At 33.7% G+C, this 10,928-nt stretch overlaps 1 protein-coding gene across 3 annotated transcripts in view; it reads left to right on the top strand.

Annotated features, from left to right (window-relative positions):
* The first annotated feature begins 390 nt into the window (after positions 1-390).
* The window catches only part of LOC148867173 (P-loop containing nucleoside triphosphate hydrolases superfamily protein), a 40,021-nt gene continuing 29,483 nt past the window's right edge, over positions 391-10,928 (top strand). Inside the window, exons 1-8 of one of the 3 annotated variants that reach the window (XM_088980578.1) lie at positions 391-919; positions 5,716-5,827; positions 5,934-6,084; positions 6,203-6,349; positions 6,511-6,601; positions 6,780-6,898; positions 8,894-9,084; positions 9,240-9,450. In XM_088980578.1, coding sequence (XP_088836704.1) covers positions 5,947-6,084; positions 6,203-6,349; positions 6,511-6,601; positions 6,780-6,898; positions 8,894-9,084; positions 9,240-9,450 — 897 coding nt within the window. In that variant the 5' untranslated portion in view covers positions 391-919; positions 5,716-5,827; positions 5,934-5,946. Of the gene's footprint in view, positions 920-5,517; positions 5,828-5,933; positions 6,085-6,202; positions 6,350-6,510; positions 6,602-6,779; positions 6,899-8,893; positions 9,085-9,239; positions 9,451-10,928 lie in introns of all 3 variants that reach the window. The other 2 variants (XM_088980576.1, XM_088980577.1) reach the window with 2 other exon arrangements.

Genomic DNA, 10,928 nt, shown 5'->3' with positions numbered 1-10,928 from the left:
TTGTGTCATCTTTAGTGGAGGGAAGATTTGATACATTTTTTGGGCATGAACATATGCGTTGGGATGAGCTTTTCGTGTGGATTCCGTATAAGGTATATCCCTCTCTAATCTTGGTTTTCAGATTTGGTCTGGTTTAGTTATAAAAACGAAATTTGAAAATGCAGTTTTTTAAATTGGGAATAGGATTCTCGGATGGGAGTAAAGAAATTTTTGAAATTTCGCCCAACCTTCCTACAGGGTTTGGTTATCCATATGATAGATTTCCCATCACTTCACCATTTTTTACCCAAAATCTTATCCATCCATCTAGAACCCCATATCAGATTTTTCCCAAATTACAAAATTGCCCCTCGAATTCCTCCAAATTATGAAATTACTCCCTTCCAATTCGAATGAGGGTCTTCTCTTCTTTCCCTTTCGAACGAAGAAGTAGCGGCACTAGAGCGGCGACAAACCTCCCTCTCTCACTCTCTTAGACTTCTCCTTGTTTTTCTTCTTCATCTTTTTCTTCCAATCCCCCCGAAATCCTCGTTGTCTTTGATCCAGCAAACAAAAGTGATGCAACTTTCCTTTTATTCCCCACTCGATTCTAGCAGAAGCCCAACCTCTACCGGTCCTATTTACTTCCCTCGTTTTCTTTCTTTTCGCTCTACTACCATTCCTATTCCATCCTAATCATCAGTCTTGCTCCTTCCATCTGTGAACTCTGTTGCTCGAACTTGGTAAGATACCGTAGCGCCGATCTGAAAATCCGAGTAAATTGGTTGCTGGACCTTGGGGTTGAAGGTCGTCTTCACACCAGTTGCTATCCCGATCGTAATCCAAGAAAATCCTCACCATTCGAGTGTTAACAATCCATGATCGAAACGGATTAAAAGTCCCTTATAGCATCGTTTCTCAGGCCGAAATCTCGATTCAGGTATGTCTCTGCCCCTCTATGATTTCACTTTTCCCATTTTTTTTTATCTTATGTTATTGTATTCTTCTCGCCTCCTACTGAACAACATTCGATTATCTGCCATCAGAGATGGCAATGAAGTTCTCTATGATTTCACTTTTCCCATTTTTTTTATCTTATGTTATTGTATTCTTCTGGCCTCCTACTGAACAACATTCGATTATCTGCCATCAGAGATGGCAATGAAGTTCCACTGAGCCGATCTCTGTTAAATCCTTGCCGACAATGATGAGAAGAGTTTTTGCATATGTTCGTCCCATTTGTTAACATCATTTGTTTTGCTTGATTAAAGCGTTGTTTCCATTCTCTTCCTGTTCATTTCTATCGCATGTACCCAGTTTGAGATCAACCGAGGACCAGATTTTTCTGTTCAGTTGTTTGATTAATTTTAGGCGTAATATTCCTCTCTAACTGTTTGTCCATTATCGTTTATCAAATCTGCTATGAGAATTTTGCCATGTTTTCTTGCTAGTTGCTAATCTTTAGTTTGGCGTGTTTTTTTATTGTGTTCACTTAGCTTAAATAATGGTCCAAATTGGAAATACATTCTTGTTCAATCTCTAGGATTGCAATGGCTGGGTTGTGGTATGTCAATCAGAAAGTGAAAAGACGGTTGGTGTGAGATTTTCATTCACTATAATTCATCTCAATAAATAGGATATGTACAGTTATGCGGGAAATTCAAATAAACAAAAAAGAAAAAAGAAAAATTAGTAAGATGTGAAGGGATCGATGTAATCCCTCATCTACAATTTAAAACCACGAGTAGTGTACCGTTTGTAGAGGTTGAAACAAGAGTAAAAAAAATATGATTACATAAAAAATGGAGGAAATAATAAGAATCCCTAATAATGAGTTTGATCCCTAAAAGCTTGGTGGTTAGCTCGGGAGATCGGAACATAAGAATAAGCTACCAAAAAAATTTAAAAGAAAAAGAGACAAAGAAATGAAAACAAAAATCTAAGATAAAAAAAGAAAATTATAAAAAAATAATAAATGCATACTATAAACAAATAAATAAACACAGTTCTGTAAAGAAATAAAAATTAAAAAAAAATAAAATAAATAGAAGTTAAAAAAATAAAAATGAAAATGTAAAAAAATAAAATAAAAACAATAAAAAAATGTTGATAAAGTATGTTCTCTTTTGTGATGGTTGTTCTTATGATTTGCTATCTCTATCAATTTGTTTATATAGTTGCTTATTTTGTGTCTATGCTTGTTTGGAACCTCATATGGGCCCCACCTATTAGACCCGAGAGAGAAGTGCCTAATCCCTTCCCTTTCTCATCCAAGTCTTACCTGAACTGGTTTAGTCGGTGCCTTGGCTAATGGAGTCATTATTGAATCAAAATGATTTTGATACTATTCTTGGAGGTCCCATCACCTCCATTTCCTAATTGATGGGTGGTGACTCCATTTTCGGCCCAAGTGGCAAGTGAGCCGTTTTCCCGACACTTACATATATGTAGATAGTTCATTTGATCCTAGATCTAACAAGGCAACTACGGATATCTATACATATACTAAAACAAAACATGCCACATCGACAACCTTCTCCTTGTGTCCCTTACCCCAATTGAGCCTTCTCATTCATCCTCAAAATACTATTCTTAACACTCTCAACTTGCCACCTCAGCACCCCTCCTCTCTAATTTTCTTTCTCATTTGCATTTACATTCTGAATCACTAAAATAATCTAATATCCTAAAATTTCTCTTAAATTATCTATTCCACCTAAAACATACCATAATCTATCTCACATGCCAAATAAACCATCCAATTTTAATAATTCTTTCCCTCCTCAATTTCTCTCTATCTATTTCTCTCCACCTTGCAAATACAAGGATTTAATTTTTTATCAATGTATTAAAATGTTAATGTTTGTTTTTTTTTTTTGAAAACAATTTAAGCTAAAACTTAAAAATTGAAATAATACGAGTAAAAAAACTAAATTTATAGTAAGAGAAAAAAGATAATATAATATGACAACTAATAAAAGTAAAGCAAAAAGCTTAATAATTAATTAAAAATCTTATTATAATTATAAATAATATTTAAAACTTTCCGTTATAAAATCTCTATCTCTCTTTGTGGGATGCTTTGAGCCCCACACATCACTATTCATATTGATGTTGAAATTTTGCAAACACTATAACATGAAGATGGGTCAAGAAAATATAAATTTTTAGTTATACCAAATTAAATAGATTCCGATTGTCTGGTTTGGTTTGCCAAATTTGTTATATACTTTTTTTAGAAAATTCATTAATTTTACTTTTATTTGACATGGTTTTGTTAAAATAGTAATGTAAAAAATATTAAAAATTCACTTATCGACAAAAACTTTCGTGTAGTTGATTAACAAACAAAATATGAAGACAAATTATAAATAGTTTATAGTAAAGAATGCAACCAGATGAAACTCTTTGATTTTGCTTGATGACATGACCAACCTCTAATAATAGTCGAATTCAATGAAGAATGCAACCAGATGAAACTCCTCTCTAAGAAGGCCTTTTTTGTAGTGACTTAATATTTTTGGGAGATCTTGAATCCAATTGTGAAGTATAGAACTAAGAAGTTGTTTTTTTCTTTTTTCTTTTTGTAAAATTCCAAATTAGTACCCTATACTTTGGGCCTAGTGCCACTTTGGTCCCAAAAGTTTAAAATGCAACAATTTAGTACCTGAACTTTCAAAACGTGTCAATCTAGTACCTGCCATTAACCAATCCATTAACAAGCCGTTAAATGGCATTTGAAAAGGCAAAAATGCCCTTTGACTATCATATAATTTTCTTTATCAACCACCCATATGTTGATAAAAAATGAACATTCATAAATCATTGGCTCTTTTATTCAAGAAAGTTTGGGTTAGGCCTCAATGGACATTCTAGTGACCCAAACTTTCTTGAACAGAAGAGCTAAGGATTAGGACTTTTCATTTTTTTGTCAATGTTTGGATGGTTGATAAAGAGAAATAGATAACACTTGAAGGGTCTTTTTGTATTTTCAAATGGCACTTAACAGCTGGTTAATGGCAGATACTTGATTGACATGTTTTAAAAGTTTGGGTACTAAATTGTCACGTTTTAAAGTTTGGGGACCAAAGTGGCACTAAACCCAAAGTACATGGTACTAATTTGAAATTTCCCCCTTTTTTTTTCTCCCTCTTGTATTTGAAGTTTGCGTTTGCTAAAGTTTGTGATTGTTTATAATTCTCAAGTGTTTGTGTGAGTGAATGAGATGTTCTAAAATGTACGTGTAAAAAAAAGCCTCTTTATCCCTAAGCATGGCTGTTTATAGCTTATGATTAGGGCTTTCCACCTCAGCCAGCCTTGCCAAAGTGGGGTGTTCGGTTAACTCCTAAACATGCTCATTATGAAGGAGTTAGTGGTTTTGCTAAAGGGATTATCCTATTGCAATAGGATATAAACCTGATTGGACTTAGTACACTTGGATCCTTGGGTCATGGGTCATGTTTATGTTGATTTGGGCCTTGGGCCCCAAGCCCATATTAATTTAGAAAGCTACTATATAAGTTAGGTCCCCAAACAATTTACATGTTTACATCACTACTTTTTTTTTCCCATAAATTACGTGAAAAGTTCACTACTAATTTTCTAAAACTTTTTTTTTTTCATACTAAAATGGATCGACTTGATTTGATTGTTTCGATATAGGTACGCAATTTTGAAAATAAAAAGAGCAAATAAGAGAAAGTTTCACATAATATATTTAGAAAAGTATCAGAAAAAATATTAACAAATTAATTGATTAACAAAAAATTGATAAAATTTGGGGAATTTCTGGAAATAAATTAGAAGATAACAAAAAAAATTAGAAACTTGTTTTTTAATTAAACAATAAATAAGAGAAAATTTCACTAAATATAACAGAAAATTCTAACATGTTAAAAGTAATATTTATTGAGAAAATATAAAAAGTTAGGAAGTAACAAAAAATACATTAGTAACTTACTTTACATGGCTAACTTATTAATTAAAACAAATAAAATAACTTACTCTAAAATGAGTAAAATTAATTTTATATGTTAACAAAATTAAATAATTAATAGAAATTAACATAATTAAAAACAATATACAATTGATGCAAATTAATAAAAACATAATTTAATTAAAATCAATAAAAATATTATTTTTTAATTTAACTTAATAAAAAGGTAACTCCCCCTCTTTCTAATCCCTTGTAGATTTTTGTTTTTTGATTTATTAAATATTACATAACCTAATAATAATGCTAGGATGTACAGAGTTTAACTTAGCCCGAGTAGAAATGTAATAAACTCATCTCTAAATGTCACGCATCACATTTAAAAGTAATAAAATTAATAAAATAGTAAAAATCAATCGACACTTTGATTTAATCAAATCCAATGATTCAGTATATAAATTCGATCCAATATCCACTATGCAATGCATATATTAGAATTCAATTCATTTATGTATTTGGATATCCAAATTTACTTCAAACTCAATAAAAACCTGCACAAAATTATATCTCAAGCAATATTCAAATTGGATCTGATTAATAAACAGATAACATTTTCAAATATGACCCGTTGATGGCTAGATGGTAAGTTTGGAAACGAGGTAGGATCGGAATCGGGTCAAACCGCCCCATTAACTTACATACATTGATCTTGTTCATGTACCGTATTACATACGTTGCAAGGAAAGCAGCCTCCTCTTTTTCATCTATGCTATGAGCTAAAACCCTACATCGGAAAACCTCAGACGCATGGGAACCGGGGTCCCAACCGCCAAAAGTAGCGTCGCCATTTGACACGCCGGGGAGCCTTGAAAATTCGTCGGAAATCCAACCACCGCTAGAGAATCTCATTGCAAGGTCGGTACTAGGTTAACTTGTTCCACTTCTAATAATTCTGATTCTAATAACGAGAAGCAAGTGCATTCAATTTTAAACTTTTATCTTAATTATTCATTGGTTTTAGGGTTTAAGTGGCAATGGCGGTCATATCTGGTAGTCAAGAGCAGCCTCACAAGTCCCATCGATCTCGTCAGTCGGGTGCCTCCGCCAAGAAAAAGGAAAAAGCGGATAAGAAGAAGCGGGACATCACTGAGGAGAAGAAACAGAATCCTAAGGTTCGCCCCTCCCTTCAGTCGAATATGTTTCAGAGTTTCAGTAGCTGTTAGTAATTTGCTTTTACGGTTTGATTTTATTCATTATTTATTTTATTTATTGTTTTTTTTTTGGTTATAGGCATTTGCGTTCAACTCATCTGTAAAGGCCAAGCGATTGCAAGCGCGTGCTGTAGAGAAAGAGCAGCGCAGACTTCATATCCCGACTATTGATCGTTCGACTGGAGAACCAGCTCCATATGTAGTTGTCGTACATGGGCCCCCAAAGGTATTATCCACTGCTTTCCAATTGCTCTTGAGCTATCACTTCGAGTATCTTTGAGAACTAACCGGGGGTACTATCCGATGAAAATCCAAAATTTGCATCTGGGTCAATCTGAAACATGAGTGACATGTTTGCTGAAGTAGTTTAAACATGCTTGGTTGCAGGTGGGGAAGTCTCTTTTGATAAAGTCTCTTGTAAAGCATTATACAAAGCAAAACTTACCTGAGGTTCGAGGCCCAATTGCAATTGTGTCAGGTTTACATTTTGCCTTTGTTCTCAAGTAAAGTACTGAAAGTGATGTTGTTGTTAAGCTTTAATTTGTGGAGGTCAATCAATAGTTTCAAAGTGGTTACGGAGTATGCTGCCATATAAACATGTTTCTGATTGGCTCAATTTGGCTTCTGCTTGCGATGAACTTAATTGTTGGCATCAGGTAAGCAAAGGCGGCTACAGTTTGTGGAGTGCCCCAATGATATTACTGGGATGATTGATGCGGCAAAATTTGCTGATCTGGCGCTCCTACTTATTGATGGAAGTTATGGGTTTGAAATGGTAAGGCATAAAACTGAGATTTGAACTGAAAATTCTTATACATATAGGTGTTATAGCTTTTGGTTTTCACTACTGCAGATGGATTTTGTCATTAAGAATTCTATTATTATTATTATTATTATTATTATTATATATATATATATATATTTTTTTTTTTTTTACACCAGAAGACCTGGGAGTTGGCAAGCCTGAAAGAAAAAGATTGGGAACTTGGCTTCTATGATTTAGTTTGAAGTTATATTTTCTAGTGCTATATCTTTTTATGTTATTATAAGTAATAAGATAATTGTTCAAAAAAGAATAAGATGTTGATGCATAAATGGTACAAGTGATACCAAGCAAACAAAGACTAGTTATACCAAATTATCAAGTATTACAAATTTAGAATTCATGTCAAAATTTTATCCCAAGAATGAGGTTCTTTAGTCACATATGCACAGATGTGCCAGAGGGATGAGTCCCCTTAAGTATTGTGTTGGTGTCTACATGTGTTTTACATGGTAACAGCCAAGCAAAGTTTTCAGAAGGCAAAATTGGTAATTATGGCAAGGGAATCTGCTTTATCCTTTTTGTTTGTTCTCGTCGCAGATGTTTTAAGCAACTAGATTTGGCCTGTTAACAGGTCATGGAATAGGGAGGGATAGAGTGGTTGTTTCATGCCTGCAGTTTACAGATATAAGCATTACTTGTTTTCAGCATACGAAGTTGGGAACAAGGAATAAGCCATGTCCATCTCTAAATAAGGAGGGGACATCTTCCTTGTCTTGAGAGAGACATGAATTTTATTAGGTTCTTATTACCCAAGCCATAGCGCACAAATGGAATGTAGATGTTGTATGTTCGAATTATACCTTTACAGGATTGGAGTGAAGAACTGATGTATGTGTAGCTTGCTATTAACATCTGTTAATGTTAATAAATTCATATTGTTGCTGCTGATGATAGAGGTGTGGGGACTACTACATTCACATTGGAAGCGCCGATGCCATTTACCTAGGATTCAACATTCCTTCCTATGTTTCTAGCTCATTTGGATGTTGATGGACCTATGAGTCTGTCCTCAAATAATAAAATCAATAAACAAATATCCAAACATGTTTCTAGTGCGCAGCCAAGCACATTTTGAGTTTTCCCCTTATTCATGATTCAATCATTTCTTTCTTCTCACATGGTTCTCTACATTATCTTTTTCCCTTTTTCTTTTAGGGGAACTAAGCCATCTGAAAAAAAATGATGAGAGATATACTGGAGGGGAGGGCCATTATTGAGCATTGAAAAGAGAAAAAAGGTGGCCCAATATCTTTGAATATTAACAGAAGGGAATAATGATGTTTTGATCATGGGAGCACAAGGAAGTTCTTTGATTGATAGATCTGAGAATAAGGAACAGACAACAGAGGGAGAATATCAAAGAGCTATCCAAGTTTTGAAAATTTTTTCCAGAATTTGGGGGTGGTGGTTATTTGGGGTTGGTTTTCATAAGAGGGTGAAGAAAATTAAGAGGGCTGATTAGAGGAGATTTGTGACGGGTTTTAATCAAGTCAATAAAGAAGCTGAGTTTGTGGATAAACATTTGAGTGGTTCCAATTTGGAGTCCAGTGTTCATCAGTAGGATGTCCCAGTTACATGTTGGTTGGATTCTAGTTTTAATGCTAATTGGTGGCAAATATTTTGGGTGGGGGGGTTGGAGTCTTTTGTTTTCTGAGGTGGGGAAGGTTGGATCTCTGTTATTAAGTAGGGTGGTTCCTTATTACCTTCTTTTGTACTTTTTTTTAATAATTGTTTCTTTTTATTATAAAAGATCCCTGAATATTAGCACATGGGAACAGGTGCAAATGAAAACCAAGAAACTATTGATCTTTACAGAAAAAGAAATAATAAACTATTCATGAATCAATGCACATATTATTGAGCATTGATATTCAATTGTAGTATATATCCATATGCATACCTTGTTGGTTTGTTCTTTACAAGTTGGTTTCACTGCTTTTGCAGGAGACTTTTGAATTCCTTAATATTTTGCAAGTCCATGGATTCCCAAAAGTTATGGGAGTTCTTACACATCTAGATAAGTTTAAGGATGTAAAAAAACTGAAGAATACTAAGCAACGCCTCAAGCATCGGTTCTGGACTGAAATATATGATGGAGCTAAGCTATTCTATTTATCTGGCCTTATTCATGGGAAGTAAGTCTTAATGAGTTCATTTTTGCAACACGTAATCCTTGTATTGCTTGAAAATGAATATTATCTCCAACTCTTTTTTTGACAATTTGTTTGCAAAGAGAAAATACAGCAATTCTTCATCTAACTGGTTTCTTATTCTCCTACTAACTGAATAGGTATCCGAAACGAGAAATTCACAACCTTGCGAGATTCATCTCAGTCATGAAATTTCATCCTTTATCGTGGAGGGCTTCACATCCTTATGTATTGGTAGATCGTTTTGAAGATGTTACCCCTCCAGAAAGGGTGCACATGAACAAAAAATGTGATAGAAATGTAACATTATATGGTTACTTGAGAGGTTGTAATATGAAGAAAGGCGCCAAGGTACATACTTTTAAATCTCTATAGTTTGAGTTTTCTTTTTGGGATCAGTCTACAGCTAGAGTTTTCTTGTTTTAAATTTGTAAAAATTGAGAATTTAAGATATTAGAGAGGGTATATGGAGCGCTATCATCATTTGTCACAATGTTTATTACACCTTATATCTTTGGATAAAGGATTTATTGTTTTTTTAACAATATTCTGTTGCAACTTGGATGCTTTAATAGCCTCTTGTTAAAGGAGTCTACTTTTTTGTTATAATTAATCTTTTTTTTTTGTTTTCCTACATAAGTTTTGGATTCTTATCCCCTCTCTATTGGTAGAACATTGTTGCTGATAAAGAACCTCTTGGTAGAATTCTGGGTCAATTGTAAACCATCTTGATCAGTGATCTGTTTAGTGAATTTAGAAATCTAGTGATAAAGGTCTTGTGCAAATAATTAATTATGTATATCTGCTTCAATTTCGAAACAAACTGGTGTGTACTCACTTTTATTAGCACAATTGGATGCAACAAATTAAAAAAGAATAAAGCTAGACTTGTAAATAATTGAACACTTGGATAGCACTGATCTAATGTTTTAAAAGGTGGACATGAGTTAAGGCACGAGGATGTTTCATTATGTGAAGCGAAGCCTGGAAGTGTGAGAAAAAAGCATGGTATAATGCACAAAAGGACTATATCCTTATATAATAGTTTTCAAGGTGCCAAGGCGAGGCTAGGCAACAGGGGGCACTTTGTCGCCTAGTCGCTTAGGCAGTGGATTTTATGACTAAAAATCGAAAGTTAGGGTAATTTCCTGAGTTCCTAGCACGCAGCAACCATCTTTCACTAGTAATTGTCTATAATTTTCATAAAAATGTATAGACTTCATTTAAAACATAGAAAATGAACATATTCATGAAATTTCAGAAAATAGGGGGCTGAACCCTATTTTTGTCCTAGGAAAAGAAGAAAAGAAAGGATGAAAGAAGAAAAATAGTCAATATGTGGTGATTGGACAAAATTTTGAGTTCTTTCTTGCCTATCAGTTCAGGTTTTGAAGTCTTCGAGAGTTCAAGACAGCATACATATTGATTGAACCCTAACAAATAAGAAAATAAAGAAAAGAAATTAGCATTTTAAGTCGCAAACTGAGTAATTTAGTTTAACAATATTTGTTTTATTATTATAATCTCAAAAAAATTAAAAATATAAAGGTATATTATAATTTTTTTGAGAACAGGTAAAGTAAATATCAAAACATGTACAACAAGAAGACATGTATTATAATATAAAAGTATATTATAATGCTTGTTGTGTTATAATATGCAAGTATATTATAGTATCACTTAAAAGAGGGGAATGTGGTGTTGGTGCACAATGAGGAGGGGGAAACCCCGATGGAAAAAGGTAGGGGAGAAGAGGGTGGAGATTGAGAAGCTGGTGGAGAGACACGTGGTTAGGAAAGCAATAGAGCAATTTAAAAGAAGCAGAAGGG

The sequence above is a fragment of the Nelumbo lutea genome, chromosome 3, assembly GCF_056320005.1.
Source record: "Nelumbo lutea isolate HS-2025 chromosome 3, American lotus-T2T, whole genome shotgun sequence".
Classification (NCBI taxonomy): Eukaryota; Viridiplantae; Streptophyta; class Magnoliopsida; order Proteales; family Nelumbonaceae; genus Nelumbo; species Nelumbo lutea.
The sequence above is the reverse complement of the archived record's forward strand: the minus strand, read 5'-3'. Positions and strand labels throughout refer to the sequence as shown.